The sequence below is a fragment of the Procambarus clarkii genome, chromosome 89 (assembly GCF_040958095.1).
Source record: "Procambarus clarkii isolate CNS0578487 chromosome 89, FALCON_Pclarkii_2.0, whole genome shotgun sequence".
Lineage (NCBI taxonomy): Eukaryota > Metazoa > Arthropoda > Malacostraca > Decapoda > Cambaridae > Procambarus > Procambarus clarkii.
This window is the reverse complement of record NC_091238.1, coordinates 14,547,550-14,565,702: the sequence shown is the minus strand read 5'-3', so window position 1 is coordinate 14,565,702 and position 18,153 is coordinate 14,547,550. Positions and strand designations below refer to the sequence as shown.

General features: G+C 41.1%; 1 protein-coding gene across 8 annotated transcripts in view; it reads right to left on the bottom strand.

Annotated features, from left to right (window-relative positions):
* LOC138359166 (uncharacterized) overlaps window positions 1-18,153 on the bottom strand; it is an 80,460-nt gene that overhangs the window by 7,957 nt on the left and 54,350 nt on the right. For 4 of the 8 annotated variants that reach the window (XR_011225818.1, XR_011225820.1, XR_011225819.1 and 1 more), the window contains exon 5: window positions 647-745. Coding sequence is in view for 4 of the 8 variants with exons in the window: in XM_069318060.1 (XP_069174161.1) it covers window positions 647-745 (99 nt within the window). In the remaining 4 variants the exon portion in view is untranslated. Of the gene's footprint in view, window positions 1-646; window positions 746-5,378; window positions 5,478-6,723; window positions 6,887-8,708; window positions 8,958-18,153 lie in introns of those variants that run through there. The other 4 variants (XM_069318061.1, XM_069318063.1, XR_011225821.1 and 1 more) reach the window with 4 other exon arrangements.

The window sequence follows — 18,153 nt, the reverse complement described above, 5'->3', positions numbered from 1 at the left end:
GCTGTAAGGACCGTGCAAGGTGGAGAAGACAGTAGCGATCATGGCGATCCTGTAGAAACAGGACGCCAGTTTCAACATACAGGCTTAGGGTAGGTGTCGAAGGAAAGGTACCAGAGCTGAGCCGTAACCCAGTATGATGCAGTGTGTCCAGATGGTGAAGGGTAGAAGGAGAAGCAGACGAGTAAACAGGGCCATAATCGAGTTTAGACAGAACGAGAGAGGAATGTAAAGAGAGGAGCAGTGTCGATTAGCTCCCCAAAAAGTATGGGACATGACCTAAAGTTAGTTAAGGGCCTTAGAGCATTCAACGCGGACGTAAAAAATATGGGGCGACAAAGACAAACGAGTGTCAAAGATTAGCCCTAAAAGCTTTAGCAGATTCATTGTACAAAAGGGGATGACCCCTGTTACCTAACAGTAAATAGGTATCTAGGAGTTAGCTGTTACAGGCTGCTTCCTAGGGGGGGGTGCGTGTGTGGGAGAAAAAAAAATTTAGTAGTTAACCACTGAACTGCTCTGTCTCCAAATAACACCCTGGTGCACAAGAAATAAATTCTTTCCAAAAATTTTTTTTCTCTTCTTATATTGTTAAAATGCAGAGTCTGATCACGGGGAAACTAAACAAAAAATATTGTATGTGACTTACTTTAGCTGCGATGGAGCTGGGAAGTTGAGCAAATTATGGGCGCTGAGCGTTGGAGCGATGGGGGTCTGTCGGCCCCGCCACCCCGTGCGACGGCAGTTGCTGCGAACAAAATGTTGCGCAATTATTTTGAAGTTTCTCATTCATTTCTTCCTTTTTTTTGCTGTAATATTATTTAAAAGTGTGTAATTTGTGGAAATTATTGTTTACTACTATTGTTGCAATGTTTAAACATTTAAATTTTTTTACTTTGAAAATAAATACTTGGTAAAATTTACACCTATTTGTAACTTGTTACATAGGTGCATGCAAAATGCATTGAAAAGATGTAAAAGTGGACTACCTATTCAATTTACATAAACTAACAAATATTGCAAATTAGTCTGAAATATTAAAGTGGAAGAAACTTTAGTCAATATTTTAGTTTTCATATTTGAAAGTAAATTTAAAGCTATGCAACACCTAAGCTTTGTACAAATTATGATTCTTTAGTTAAAGATCAATGTTAAATTTACAAAACATTTGAAAAGTGACACTGAAGCATCTATACAACATGGTTTTCACAAAGTCTTTGGTAACTTAAATTTAATCAAAGCTCTTAAATGATTTGTCTGCCAAACTTCAGATATTCTGAAATATTTTACCTAGATTAAAACCATCATTGTTTGAAAGGGCAAAACAGATTACTGTCAATTAGTTTGACCTAACATCTGCAAGGTCCTGAAGGAATGGAATATTTTTGTAAAACTTTGCTAAAAACAAACCCTGCCTAATGAACCTGCTCATTTTTTTTTAGAAATGGTAATTGCAACATTACCAAAGGCCATTGTTTTAATAGCCAAAGTACCAAAGGAAAGACCAAGAAGCAACAAACAGGTACATGGTAGAAAGGACAAAAGAATGGTTACGAGGACCCTTTCATTTGTTAAAGAAATGACTGGGGAAAAATGCTGTCATACCACAAGGGGTCTTAACCCTTGTCATATACATCACTGACATTAATCTAAATATTACCAACCACAAAAATTGCTGATAACATGTTATAAAAAAAATAAAGAATATAATATTGAGGCCTTAATGCAGATCTCTAACTCTACAAATAGTAACAAGACTGGCAATTTCTTAATATAAAACAGAAAAAAATCCAAGACCTTGCACGTGAGCCAGAACAATCCATATCACAACTACCACATTAAAATGAAACAACAATGAAGGTAAGGTAATTACCAAAAGAAGGCACCAAACCGGGAAGGCCAAGTAGCACCATCAAAGTGCGAAGTAATCAGAGGGCGCTAAATATCACCAAGAATGCCAATACGAGAACAAAAACGCATAAGGCGAACGATATCAAAAGTATCCGATTCACCTAGAATTCTATCGAGGGACAAGTGACTGCGAGGGACGGTCGGAAAGCAAGACACACGCTCGTCCTGGAAGTCAGGACATTCAACAAGGATATGCACAACTGTAAGAGGGACAACGCAATTCGGACAATAAGGAGCAGGGCGGCGCTCCATTAAGTGACCGTGGGTTAAGCGGGTATGACCAACCCACAGCCGTGCCAAAGCAGTGTCCCACCGCCGGTTACGGTGGTAGGAGGAAGGCCACGGGGACACACTAAGTTTGAGAGTACGCAGCTTGTTACCAACCACAGAGGACCAACAACCCTGCCAACGGGGAAGAATGAATAACAGGATAAAAGTCGGAATAAGGAATACCTTTACGGGAGATGGGACAAGAACGGATAGCTTCCTTAGCGGCAGCATCCGCACGCTCATTGAAACACCAATATGGCTGGGAACCCAGCAAAACTCTACTGATTTAAATTTACTAGAAATAAGAAACAGCCAATGTTGAATCTCAATGACCACCGGATGGACGGGATTAAAGGACCCTAGAGCCATGAGGGCACTACGAGAATCAACTACAACCACAAAGGAGGAATGAGAATGAGAAAGCAAGAGACGAAGAGCATAGAGAATAGCATAAAGTTCTGCCATGAAGATGCTAGTCTCCGGAGGCAGGAGACACAAAGGTGCAGTCAGGAAAAACAACAGAGTAGCCTACACCGTCTGCAGACTTAAGACCCATTGGTGAAGACGGAAATAGAGTGGAAGTGTGAAGAAAAGTGTTCAAGGAAAAGGTGATTTAGAACTGTAGGAGGGGTAAAAGTTTTAGTCATGTGGGTCAAGGCTTACAGAATTTAGGAATGGGGTGTGGGAAATTTTTACCCACCATATCTAATAATCATCTAAGAAATGTATAATTTCTATATCATTTCTATATCATATCAAAATCATATCTAAATCGTATCAAAATCATATTAGAATCATTAAAGATTCATTTTATAGCTTGATCCTGGATGACAATGGCACCATGAACACGTACGCAACAGGGGCCCTTTTGATGCCTACGTGACTTTGTACATGATCTCTCAAGGATCCAGAAGCTTCTAGAAGGATTTCTTAATTAAAAAACTATTGGAACATTTATTCGCTTCCGGTAGAGATTAAAAATCAAATCCTTAATAAGATTCAGTGGTACTTTCAAATACTACTTATAATCTTTAAATCTTATATCTAATTATATTATAATCACATCTTATCTTAATCATAAGTCTAGACTGTAAAAATAATCAATCAATATTCATTGAAAGCTACCTCTCAAGGAAGAGGGAGGAGCATCTTGGGAGCAAGAAGCGCGCTCCAAGACGCCCCGCGGCATACTCCGCGTTTGTTTACAACTGAGTGAACAAGTGACTGATCCTTAGCGAACATTACCAGCTCAAGGACACCTTATCTAATATTTTCATCGCTAGTGAATACTCTCTAGAACTGGGGGAGTACCTGGACAATATCTACAAGGAAAATCCTAGAACATTTATATAAAATAAGAGTGTTTAGTGGAGATCACAGTGACGCAGTTTCCACCACCTTCATTCCTATTCTTTATCTCCAATCATTCTTCTGCAACTGCAGGATAATCACGTAGCAACGCTACCAGATCATCATACAGCAACGCTGTAGCAAAATATCGTGCCTAAACTCAACAAGAGAAAGTTAATCAGTCTGGCAAACTTGTCAGACAGGCACCCCGACTGGCAGAGAAGTATATTGAAGGTTATTTGGTATATGATTGGCCAATTGTATGCTTGTGTAGCTTTAATATCCTATAAATCTGTCTGTTGGTTAAAAAGCGAGGCTAAGCCTCACATATCAGTATATTAAAATTGTAGTGTAGCTGTGAATCTTATCCAAGCACTGAACCTCATGAGTGTCCATTGTGTCAGAAAGAATTCAGCCTCAATAAGTAAGAACCTCACAAGTGTCCATAGTGTTGGAAGAGATTCAGTCAAGCTAACTGTAGATAAATTGAATATGTCTGCATATATATTTGAATATATAAATTAAGTTATCAATTGCTTGCTTAGTTATTTTTTAAGTTATCATATAAGTTCATTTAATTGAATATAATTTCTAGTACTTACTTAACAGTATTTAGACTACATTTAAGGTCATTTATTATACTTTTACAATTTAATTTGTTGTTTATAGTATAAGAATCTATTGGCTGTAAGTTATGGTGCTAGGTTAGACTATGTATGTTTAAATCCCTGATTTAAACAGAGCCAGTGTTCAGTCATATAACTGAATTAATTAAATCTTATCCTTGTATAAAATACAAGCTGATGTGAGATCCCTGTCTACAGGTGGATTGGAACTTCTATCAACTAAGTCATTCACCCCACCTGTCCCTTACAGCCCACAGTCTGTCATTAGGAAAAGAGGATCTAGGATTTACAACCCTAGCTAGAGATTTTAGTTGAATTAATTTGCAGACAGTAAATTTTTAATTTAGTTCAGTACAAGTCCCTGGTAGTCTCCTCTTATATCAATCCCAGCAGGTTTTTCCCACACGGGGACCCCTCCATAGGGGCAAAGACGGAATGACATGAGGGGAAATATTGGTAACACAAACTGAAAGAGCATTTTGTAAGAGAGACAACCGTACAGAAAGAGATAGGTGGTGAAGGGGAACAGGAACCACAGGATGGGTAAAGGTCAAGGCATGACATAAGCAAGAGTGAGGGTGCTGTAAGGACCGTGCAAGGTGGAGAAGACAGTAGCGATCATGGCGATCCTGTAGAAACAGGACGCCAGTTTCAACATACAGGCTTAGGGTAGGTGTTGAAGGAAAGGTACCAGAGCTGAGCCGTAACCCAGTATGATGCAGTGTGTCCAGATGGTGAAGGGTAGAAGGAGAAGCAGACGAGTAAACAGGGCCATAATCGAGTTTAGACAGAACGAGAGAGGAATGTAAAGAGAGGAGCAGTGTCGATTAGCTCCCCAAGAAGTATGGGACATGACCTAAAGTTAGTTAAGGGCCTTAGAGCATTCAACTCGGACGTAAAAAAATATGGGGCGACAAAGACAAACGAGTGTCAAAGATTAGCCCTAAAAGCTTTAGCAGATTCTTTGTACAAAAGGGGATGACCCCTGCTACCTAACAGTAAATAGGTATCTGGGAGTTAGCTGTTACAGGCTGCTTCCTAGGGGGGTGTGTGTGTGGGAGAAAAAAAAATTTAGTAGTTAACCACTGAACTGCTCTGTCTCCAAATAACACCCTGGTGCACAAGAAATAAATTCTTTCCAAAAATTTTTTTCTCTTCTTATATTGTTAAAATGCAGAGTCTGATCACGGGGAAACTAAACAAAAAATATTGTATGTGACTTACTTTAGCTGCGATGGAGCTGGGAAGATGAGCAAATTATGGGCGCTGAGCGTTGGAGCGATGGGGGTCTGTTGGCCCCGCCACCCTGTGCGACGGCAGTTGCTGCGAATAAAATGTTGTGCAATTATTTTGAAGTTTCTCATTCATTTCTTCTTTTTTTTGCTGTAATATTATTTAAAAGTGTGTAATTTGTGGAATTTATATAATTCAAAGTATAGAACATCGCTATGCTCAAAATTATGGGCCTCATATATGCGACATATTCTACAATCAAACAGTGTTTTTGCTGTTATTGCACTATATACACACATTGTATATACCCATCTACGTATGTATTCACCATAACGATCCACTATGTTGGTATGGTGAGCCCAAAAAACATGAGTGAGCTGCCACACCCTGCCAGTCCTCCCTCCCTCTTCCAACACATTACTCGCCAACATTCCTCCTCCCAAAATACTGTCATTGTGTTTATTACACTATTTACACACGTTATGTATAAGTATGTACATGTTTTATTCATGTACATACGTACATACTTGCCATCTCCTCACCTCTCTCTCTTGCCTACTTAATGCTCTTGCTTCCCTCATCTCATCACAATCGACTTTATAATGGTCCAGGATGGATCGAAATGTCGTCGTCTATTCAATTTCCAGTGTGTGGTTTGGTCAACAATGAAATCTTCATGCAAGATCTTATAAAGAAAACCCCTAGAACGAGATTTGCAGATACGAAAGAGTTTAAGGTGAGTAGGGGATGGTTTGAGAAATTTTGAAAAAAGACGTGGTATTCATAGTGTTGTGAGGCATGGTGAGGGTGCCAGCTCAGACAAAGTAGGGGCTGAAAGATTTGTTCGTGATTTTAAAGATTTTGTAGATACTGTATTGATGGATATATTCCACAACAAGTGTTTAATTGTGAGGAGACATGGCTATTCTGGAAAAAATTGCCGAAGAGGACATACATTACCCAAGAGGAGACGTCACTGCCCGGACACAAGCTAACTTGGGCTAACTTGTGTCAGGATAGGCTAACTCTTGTGCTGTGTGGCGATTTGAAAATTAAACCCTTGCTCGTGTATCATTCCGAAAATCCAAGAGTTTTACAAAATATATAACGTGCAGAAAAACTGTGATGTAGAGTGGTTTGCCCTGCCATCAAAAAATATCGGCAAGAGAAAAGTTTGACACTAAAGGGCCTGCTTCTCGACAATGCTCCTGCTCATCCTCCAGACTTGGAGGATGCATTGTTGGGGCCACTTTTTTTTTTTTTAGGGATATTCCTGCATGGGCCCTAAGTTTCTGGCTAATGAACCAATGACATGAAGGAGGAGTTTTCAACCTACCTTGTGTTAGGTGTGCAGAGGTCAATGGTTGAACATAATGTCAGGAGCAAAGGGGGGCGTTTGCCTCTTCGAACACAATTGTGACCATCTTCATCTCTTCGAACTATCCTAAAAGCTCTCTTCACCTGTCTGACCAAATTGGGTGTCCAGACCACCTTTGAATCTGAAATTGTAAAATTAATAGCAATTTCAGAATATTCAGTCCATTTATACTAACAAAATTATACATACAGTACTGTAATTGAAATTTTACAGAATGATAAAGGCAATTTAGCAACTTTGTTAAAATGCACATGGGGGAAATACATGAAAATAGGTTAATATTGTTTGTAAGGTTGATGGGAAATGTTTATTACTTTATGATTTAAAAGATGTATAGCCCTAATACTCCATCCTGGGTGCATTCCACCAGGTAATGACCACAGCAAAAGTTTTCCACGAGGCTCTATTGTCACACAAACTTTTCACATTTTCAAACTTGATTCATCTTTTCCCCCCCCCCCTCGAAACCTTACCACTGGCTTTCTTGGGACTCATGGCAAGATATATCATAAAATTTTTTATGTTCAAATAGCCAAAAATCCCAAAACAAATGTAATGCTTTACAAAGAATTCAGGCGCAATACTTACTAGGCAGGAGACACTGGTAAACTGAGGCGCGATCACCATGCCACCACGCGCTAGGTCAGCCCATACGTATATCAACAAACTCCTTTCCCGAGGCAAAGTTTGTAACCCGATTCAAATTTTTCGAAGAAATTAGGCTCGTAACCCGAAAAGTTCATAAATATTCATTCGTAAGCCGAGGTGTCACTATATATAACTAAAAAATTAAACTCAGGATTACTTTCAAACCCCACCCCTTTTGCTCTACTCCATCGCCACCTACCTTCACCCCCCTCTATGATGTACTCTTCCACAGACACCTACCTTTGCCCCCCTCCTCCCCTCTACTCCTCCATCACCTACCTTCACACCCCCTCCCTTCTCCTCCTCCATCGTCACCTTCCTTTCACCCTCCTCTATGATGTACTCTTCCATAGACACCTACGTTCACTGCATATAAGGGGGTCAGGACTGGAGTAAATGAAGGTTGTGTCATCAGCAAATAGAATTGGTTTGAGGTGTTGGGAGGCATTTGGAAGGTCATTAATGTAGATGAGAAAGAGGAGAGGGCCAAGTATGCTGCCCTGAGGAACACCAATGTTGATGGGTAGGGTGGGAGAAATTGTATTATTCACAGAAACATATTGGAGCCTGTCAGTAAGGTAGGATTTGAGGTATTGCAGGGAGTGTCCTCTGACTCCATAATGACGTAATTTAAGAAGAAGGTTTTGGTGGTTGACAGTGTCAAAAGCTTTACGCAGGTCCACAAATAACCCAACAGGGAACTCATTTTTATCAAAAATTGAAATTGCATAATATGGTTATTGACATTCAATAATAGTAAGATAAAGCGATGAGGACCAAATGGGAGACCAGTGATCAGATGAATATTACAGACTCAAGGGTAGCCTTCTCTTCTTGTATATAAATGAAAAAATGAATTCGTTTGTTTAATTCTAATGCTTGTAGGCGAGAACAGTTGTGAACGCCAGCTAGCGCACAAGTACATGAGCGCCCAAAATACTTTTACACAAAAGACATGTACAGACAGGTGTGTGGCTTCTGACTTCTTTTTTATTGATTAATATTAAATATTAGGCGCTTACCTATAATAGTTATCATTTTATACAAGTATAACTCTCACATAATAAATATAAAAGGAGTTTATCCAAAAACTGACAGAAGTGTTGTGTTTTGTGCGTTGTATCGTGTTTGTGGGCATTCGGGTGTGTTGTGTTTACGCTGGCGGGCGGCGTCCTTACCAACTCCGGATTATGTCTATTACATCACTAAACTTCATTTAATAACTATATGCCTGTTAAATAAAAGATTTTAATTGTTAATAGCATTATATTGTCGTTTTAATATGGAACACGTACACATGCGAAACGTCGAAAGCTGGTGTCCGAAGTGGTAAAAATATTAGTGTGCGATGTTGTCAATGTACGGAGTGTCTTGTATCCTAGAAATGGTTAGGCATGTTTTACTTCACCTAATGCCTCTGTTCACCCAGTAGTAAATAGGTACCCGGATAGCCAGGCAACTGTTGTGGTGTTACATCCTGGGGAAGGTCAACAGTTAGACCTGGGAGGTTACCCGATACAAGCTTAAAAGTCATATTTAGTTATACACATCCTTCCTGACCCCGACAAAATTAGTTATTTACCTTCTCCCTAACAGCCAGCTGCTGCTCACAAAGATCTGTAGAGGTAATGAAAAACACTGAAATAAAAATATTAAAGACAGATGCACTAATAATTATGTTTCATTTTTATATATTTATTGCTAAAACGGTAAAAAATACATCAAAGAACATTTAATGTATTTAAGATATAAAATATTATTTATAATAATTCTACTGTATTTATATTAGAAAGTAAATATATTTGTTTTTCTTTTCTACATTATGTAATGCGTATATACAGTTCAAAAGTTTAGTTTTCTATGAATTGTCTCAAGACTCGTTTTCTTTCTTTTATTTATGGACCAACTAGTGTGTTTCATGTAAGGCTAAACACATTAAACAAAAAATCTTAGATTAATTATAACGTTAGTAACATTTTGAAAGTAAATTTATTGATGAAACCTTTGAAATAGCAAACAATATGGTCAGTACAAGTGCATCTGTTGCGTTTTGAAATTGAAATGGGCAAAATAGTGTAATTTAATATCTGTCATATCCACAAATTCATCTATATGGTATCGTAATCCTTTGTCCTATCTCCAAAAGTGTCTTTGTTGTCATCGAAAATAAAATATAAACTTGGCCATGTCATTAGTATCTTGTAGTAGAGGGGGGTAGAAATAGCCTAAGCTACTCTATCCCTTTGAGGATAATTTTTTCTTGTCTCAATAAACATACTTGAACTTGAATTATTATCAAATTTAACCTTTTACCCATTTACGCATTATGCCTAAGAGGACAATTCTCTCAATCAGCTTCTGTGCGTGCAGAGGCTACGAGACCATGGATCACCTGTAGATAATAACAATACGTATTCATATAAATATATAAAATACAAACATATGAATCGTGCTACAGTGAAGTACTCGCAGGTATACAATTTAAATTATATGAAGCCACTAATACGCAGAGTGGTTCCCATTGTTGGATACAGGATAGTCGAGGTTTTTGCACCAAGATTGGTACCAGAGCCAAGAGGGTTAACCAATGAGGATAGGTTAATGGAACTAAATCTCACAACCCTATCTATCCTTCCCCTTTCTATCAACCATTTCTATCAAGGATAGAAGAAACCGAGGGGGAATATGATCACAACATATAAGATACTGAGGGTGGGGGGAGTACAAGGATATTCTCTTCAGAGTGAGAGAAAGTAGGACAAGAAGACACAGGTAGAAGCTGAAAACGCAAATTAATGAACCGAAGGTGTAAGGAAATGGTCGTACCCTGTACTGGTAGTCAAGTAAAATGCACTAAACACAAAGAGTTGTGGAAGGCACCTCCATCTACATCTTTAAGGCCAGATTTAACAAAGAATTTGAACATCAGAATAGTTATATTGTAACACACAGTTAGTATTTTTAGCTTTGGTTACAATTGTGACCAATGGAGATAAACCTAACCTCCCATTGACACACAGGTACGTACTGAGGGGTAAGTACAGGAATATGTTGACCAGACTTCACACTAGAAATTGAAGGGACGACGACGTTTCGGTCCGTCCTGGACCATTCTCAAAATCATCGACTTGAGAAGGGTCCAGGACGGACCGAAACGTCGTCGTCCCTTCACTTCCTAGTGTGTGGTCTGGTCAACATACTTCAGCCACGTTATTGTGACTCATCGCCTGCATAAGTACAGGAAGCCTGTTTAGGATTTTCAATGCCTCCTGGACCAACTGCTGATGATCTTCCCAAGGATGCAACCCAAAAATGAGTTCCCTACCTCCTGTATACTTATTTACTGCTAGGTAAACAGAGGTATCAGGTGAATCGAAATGTAAGAACCCAATTATACTCAGTGCTCTGAGTAAGTCATAGGTGAATCGATCATCGCATACTTAATTGTTCTTCCGCCTTGTTCTTGAGATTATTTTACAAGAAGTTAGACTCTCCTCCCATATCCTATCTGTGTTTTAATCAACACTTCTCTTGCATAAATGTCTTTTTAATGACGCATGAGGAGTCACGGTAATTTCTCCGATAAAGTATTTCCCTTTCTATTGAAGTCTATTTTCTACTTTATAATCACTCTCTTTCCATTGAAGTCTAGCAACTCTTTCTCGCCAGTGAGGAGAAGCCTCTCCAGTGAAGTCGAGCCACTCCTTATATTAATCTTCTGTTCTTTGGCTACTTGGCATAGTTTCAAAGAAGGATATAAGCTTGTTTTATATTTAGCTCCTCAGAACGAAATGTCCATGTAGCACGAGTTAGGTTATTGAGTTAGGCTATTCGCAATAACCTTATTACTGTGGTATTTGGGTCAGTTTTAAATGGAGATGGGGTTTCCTTCTTTTTTTCCCGTTTCTTTTCCGCTTCTGTTTTAGCGCACTGGTTTTAGTCTTGTTTTAATAACATTATAGCATGCATTGTGCTAATAAAATTACATAGCACGCACTAGCTATGCGTGCTAGAGGCTTTACAAGAATACTCACACTCCGCCTAAGTTAAACAGAAACAAGCAACACTTAGTGGACCAGTCAGAGGCTTAGAGCCCACGCAGGTATTTCCCTGCAAATAAGTAAAACATCAATGTTATGTACTCTCATAAACCCAATGTACTTTCTTGTATATAAATAAATAAATAAAATAAATTATCTTGGTGGCAGATATAGATTAACAGTGTTCATTAGTGTGTCCCATTCTTCAACTGCTTTTCTAATCATTGTAGTCAATGTGGATTTAGCAATTAATGCAGCTGCTCTCATTGGATTAATGTCGAGTTTGATGCGCAGGGCTTCAGTTCCTTCACATTCCAGTAAGTAATGCAATAGTGGCGCCTCTGCATCTGTTCCACGGATATGACACTCTTTAACTATTTGGTTTATTACCTCCCAGCAGCACTTGTAACCAAGTCTTGAGTCTGTGTATGGCTACTGCAATGTCTCTGGATATCTATTTGTCAGGTATGAAAGAGTAGTACCCAGTGGCTTGTTCGTACCATATCGCAGTGGATCTTCCTTCCGCTACTTTGGCTCTGTGGCGACTTTTGATAGTTGGGAGTATTTTCTTCTTTATTTGTTCCTTAATCTGTGAAAAACTTGGAGGTATTTGAACTTGTACAACAGGTAGAGTCTTCCTGAAAGGAAATGTGCCACTCACAGGGAGCATTCCCGTTTCTGAAAGTGTTGATATTGGCAGTTTTTGCTAGCGAGTCTGCCTTTTCATTACCATCTATGCCAATGTGACTTGGTATCCAAGTTAGGGTGATTGATAGCCCTAGAATGTGTGCTTCTTTTCCTATATGTTGGATTTCTGTGATGAGTTGTATATTATCTCTGTGCTGACTGGATATCAATGCCTGGAGCAAAGATTTAGAGTCGGTATGAATGATAACATCATGTAAATTATTCTCAAATGCATAATTTATGGCCTCCTTCAGGGCATATAATTCTGTTTGCAATGTTGAGCACCCACTATTCATGCTCCAGTAAGCTTCATGGTTTAGTGTAAACTGCTGCCCCAGCAGAACCTCTTTCCTGATCAACTGATCCATCTGTGAAGATGTGAGTGGTTGTCGGTCTTGAAATAGTTTCAATTTTTTGTTCTATGACTGCATTGAGTCTGCGAGTCACATGCTGTTTTGTTTTTTTTGAACTAGTAATCCTTCAATGATTATCTTTAGACACGATTCTGTTCATGAAGGAGGCTGCCAAAAGTGTTGATAAGGTCTATATTCTCCTTTGTTTTTAATGGTCCGTTTCAATTCACTTTCACTAGAATCTTAACCAGATTGTTGACCAAACCACACACTAGAAAGTGAAGGGACGACGACGTTTCGGTCCGTCTTGGACCATTCTCAAGTCGATAGTGTGATAATCTCGTTGACCAGATTATCCGTCCATGCACTTATTCTATATTGAAGGTTTCTGTGAAGCGATCTGTGTATGCTGTCTTTGATGGACAGTCTGGCGGTGGGTCCACCCAACTAAAGAGGATCGATCATATCGTCCTGTTAATATGTGTTCGAGGTAATGGTTAGGTGTGAGTGGCGCTCCACGAAATAGTCCAGACAAAAGAGAAGGATTATTTGATTGAATTCGTTGACGCCATAAGCTGTTCTCTCTAGACCACTTGGACTGATCACTGTGACGACTACAGGCCACTTGAACTGGTCGGTAATAGCGACGACCTCACTCTTTCAAGTCGGCGTTCGATGGTGCAAGTGGCTGGGGCGCCGTTCCCCTACTCCATCTCCCCTATTCCAGTTCGTATCCTATCCAATGTACTACGTAAAAGTACATAATCATACTAGCTTAGCGCTTTCTCCTCATAATTTCCTTCATTTCGCTATAACATTTTTTAATTACTTTTAACCACGAGGGAGCGACAGAATTGTCTCAAGTCCCCCCGTGGCACGAACCTCAGGCAACTGGTAAACCTGTATTTCATTGTATTTGGTGTTACCGGCGACTGGTTAGCCAACAAAGAACAGCGAATTGCTTCTTGTTGGAGTAGCTTGCCTCGAGATCTGTAAATCCTGTCTGGGTGGACGGGGACATACATCTTCAAGCTGTCAGTCGTTTTTCTCTCTGCATTCTCCGAGATGTGTCATTTACAAGTCAAATTTCTCGGCCGGGATCTAGAGTGCTATTTACCCGGCGTCCACACATCATCAGGCTAGTATCTGATATTGCATCATGGTGGATGGTGCATACCCCTGCCCCCCTGCCTCTCAGGGGCAGGGGGCAGGGAGAGCTCGTCGGCCCGGGATGACAGGAGGCCTGTACCAGGCTGACTGATGGCCTCTTCTGCAGACGTTTTCCTCTCTCGTCGACCGCAAGGGGCGGGTGTAAAATCGTCCGCTGCAGTGTAGGATGACCTCGCCTCCCCCCTTCCCCAAAATGAGGTGGCAAAATGGTCCGTGGCTGCTTGTCCGTACTTGGTTCGTACAGACCTTGGTTCATAGTAACGTCCGCCTGTATTACGTACGCCTGTACTGACTGTCCGTCTGATTCATTCGTGTACGAAGTGGAATGTGATTAGAGAGAACGTGGTCTGCGGGAACATAAACTGAAGAAAACGAACAGTTCAATACTCTTTATCGCCTACAACTCTACGCCTTGGTGGCGCTACAACTTTGGATCAGTTGGTACAATTGCAGCAGCACAGGGGTGTCTTTATTTTTTATTATCATATTTAGATATGAAAGGTTACATAGTGAGTCACGAGTCTACGTGATGCTAAAAGAAAAGTCCCCCCTATCCCACAGGATGGTTAGTCATACAGAGCCATGTTACCAGTAGCTCCACTTGCTTGCTCCACTAGCACACTCTGGATGCATCACGAGGATATCCTCAAGAACACGAGAGGTAATAAAGCAATTGCAAAGCTCCAGGCACTTCATACCGGCAAAACTGGTGGGGTCTAATGACTGGAAATTCAATAATGTAGCGTGTGTGTGTGTGTGTGTGTGTGTGTGTGTGTGTGTGTGTGTGTGTGTGTGTGTGTGTGTGTGTGTGTGTGAGGTCAGGATTCAGTTCTTGCTGGCAGAGTCTGCACCTGGCGTCACCTGGCTGTGGCCACCTGCGTCACCTGGCTATGACCACCTGTCACAGGTAACGGCAGCCCAACCTGATCCTGGGAACAACGTGTCGCAGTCTGGTGGGTGTTCTCTGCTGCCCCTTGTGCATAGGTTTCGGGTTTCAAGAAATCCTAGCTTTTTATATTGGTGTTTTCAGGCCATTGGGAATCAGTAATTTCTCTCCTGTCAGACTTAACGCAGAGACTACGAGCGAGCGCCCTAGACCAGCACAAACGTGAGCGCTCTAGACCTACGCAAAGTGAGCGCCCTAAACTCGCTCAGAAAGTGAGTTGCTTTTAACCAGCGAAGAGAGCGCCTCCTCCCCCACCAAACACAGGAGTGATAGGGAAGGTGTTCCAGTGAATAAGGGAAGTATGTAAACAAAAACTTAACATGGCGAGTTATCGTGAGAGGAAAAGATCTTGGAGTGACGAGATGTCAGAGCGGAGACCCACAGGGCTCAGTACTCAGACCTAACTTATTTCTGATCAGTGTAAATATTCTTCTATGGGAGGCACTCATTCCTCTCAATGTTTGCCGATGTAAAAATTGAGGAGGAATATCGGAAGAAGATGGCAAGAAATTCCAAGATAACCTTGGAGAAACTGAAGATTGGTCCAAGATAACCTTGGACAAACTGAGGATTGGTCCAAGATAACCTTGGACAAACTGAAGATTGGTCCAAGATAACCTTGGACAAACTGAAGAATGGTCCAAGATAACCTTGGACAAACTGAAGATTTGTCCAAGATAACTTTGGACAAACTGAAGATTTGTCCAAGATAACTTTGGACAAACTGAAGATTGGTCCAAGATAACCTTGGGCAAACTGAAGATTGGTCCAAGATAACCTTGGACAAACTGAAGATTGGTCCAAGATAACCTTGGACAAACTGAAGAATGGTCCAAGATAACCTTAGACAAACTGAAGAATGGTCCAGGATGGAGCGAAACGTTAATATTCTTTCATTTTCAGATTTGCGGGTTGGGTGTCTATGAGATGTGAGTTGCTAGGAAAGACAGAGAATTGGACCTTGCTTCATTGGAAGATATAAGGCTCAGAGGAGACATGATTACCACGTAAAAAATTCCCATATTATTAATATATATATATATATATATATATATATATATATATATATATATATATATATATATATATATATATATATATATATATTTATATATATATATATATATATATATATATATATATATATATATATATATATATATATATATATATATATAATTGTCAGATAAAATGCTAGAAAAATGATATGAGTGTATTGGTCTAATATTGAAATGTAATATTATCAAAAAGGAGTGTTGGTGGGTTGGTAATGTGAACGAGTTGCGGGAACCGTCGGGGTCAGTGTCGGTGTGTTGCGGTGACGGCCGTCGGTCATCTAGGATGACAAATGGATGAAAGTTGGGTCATTAATATAGCTACGACACTCCCACAAGCTTGCGGGCACTAAAACTCGTATTTCAAAATATGATTTACAGTCCTGCTCTTCCTACAGGCACAAGGAAGTGCAGAGGACTGCAGTTGCAATGTCTGTCGTGTCTTGCAATGTCCATGTAGGAAATGTAAATTGTTATGTTTGTGTTTACTTGTGTCATGTTGGCTCACAGTCAAGTCACATGGGACAAAAAACTATTTCAATTTACGTCCTTATTTAAGCTCTTAATAAAGCTCAAGATGGAGTGATACTACAGGTGCGTTACGCCGGTGTAATTGTTTGCACTTGTTGTAGAGTGCAGTGAAGTGTTCCAGTGAAGAGAATCCTCAACAAGAAGATTCAAACCAGAGGGGAAACGCTCTGTGGCTCAACAGCCCCAACCATATAGCTTATCCTGAGTGGCGGAGGTGAGCATACAAGGCCTGAAACCATGACGTAGTGACCTATAAAGACCTCTGAACATTTCGGTCGTGTTGAATTGCGTTCTAGAACTCTACCATCATATAGGGACGGAAGTTCAACACTCCACCGTTCGACTCCCCGTTATTATTATTTTTGTTTGGGGTCGGGGGGGGGGGAACAGGTTAGGCTTATTGAGGTCTCCCTATCTAGGTTAGATACAGTTATATAGTTAATAGATATAGTTAAACCTACATTGCCCGGGGTGCAATTCTCAACAGTTGCAAGACTCCCCGCTATACTCATTTGCTGCTAGGTAAACAGAGGTATTAGGTAAAAGGAAACGTGCCCAAACGTTTCTGTTCTCCGAAGTCGAACCCTGGACCCTTCGGTTGTGAGTCGACTGCACTACAGGATGGTTACGATGATGGTGATAACGGAGAATGATAACGCAATAGTGATGATGTAAAGTGATGAGCATGATATCTTGGCGTGTGTATAAATGGGTGGACGCCAGAAGTAACTGCAGCAGCAGCAGAAGTAACAGTAACAGTAGCAGCAGCAGAAGTAACAGTAACAGTAGCAGCAGCAGAAGTAACAGTAACAGTAGCAGCAGCAGAAGAAACAGCAGAACAGCAGCAGCAGCAGAAGAAACAGCAGAACAGCAGCAGCAGCAGAAGAAACAGCAGAACAGCAGCAGCAGCAGAAGAAACAGCAGAACAGCAGCAGAAGAAACAGCAGAACAGCAGCAGCAGCAGAAGAAACAGCAGAACAGCAGCAGAAGAAACAGCAGCAGCAGCAGAAGAAACAGCAGAACAGCAGCAGAAGAAACAGCAGAACAGCAGCAGCAGCAACGTCATAGTGGGCCCTGCCCTAGGTTATGGCGGCGCGGACCCTCCCTACAGTAACTGATCTCACCTGATCAACACAACACCACTAAAGTAACTCCCACGAGGCACCCCGGCAGCTAAACTGATGTGGGGGCCACCACACCACCACTCTCTCCGGCAACAACACAATGGAAGCAGCCAAAATATACCATAAACAGTCTCCGTGGTGTAGTGGTAAGACACTCGCCTGGCGTTCCGCGAGCGCTATGTCATGGGTTCGTATCCTGGCCGGGGAGGATTTACTGGGCGCAATTCCTTAACTGTAGCCTCTGTTTAACGCAACAGTAAAATGTTTACTTGGATGAAAAAACGATTCTTCGCGGCGGGGATCGTATTCCAGGGACCTGCCCGAAACGCTACGCGTACTAGTGGTTGTACAAGAATGTAACAACTCTTGTATATATCTTAAAAAAAAAAAAAAAAAAAAAAAAAGAAACACCAATACAGACCCGCCATCATCTTATTGCTTTTGAGAAATGAAAAATTAAGGCAAGAGTGAGTACCAGGCGAGCATAGGCTTGATGGTCAGGCTTCCGGTACACATGCGGTCAGGAGGTCGTGGCGAGGGTCAGGACCTGTAGGTACAGGTCCTGTATAGGACCTGTACCTGGACGTCCTGTAGGTATAGGACCTGTGTACCTGTAGGTACACAGGCGGCCGAGGGGTGTAAAGAGGAGCTTGCTGAAGCAGTAACTTGTGAGCGCCATCTGTCACAAGGCTGGGTAATCACCAGGGTGGTGGAGGTGGGTGACGGTCAGTTGCCAGACCCGCTCCACCGCTGGCCTCCTCCCGGCCCGCTCCACCGCTGGCCTCCTCCCGGCCCCCGCTCCACCGCTGGCCTCCTCCCGGCCCCCGCTCCACC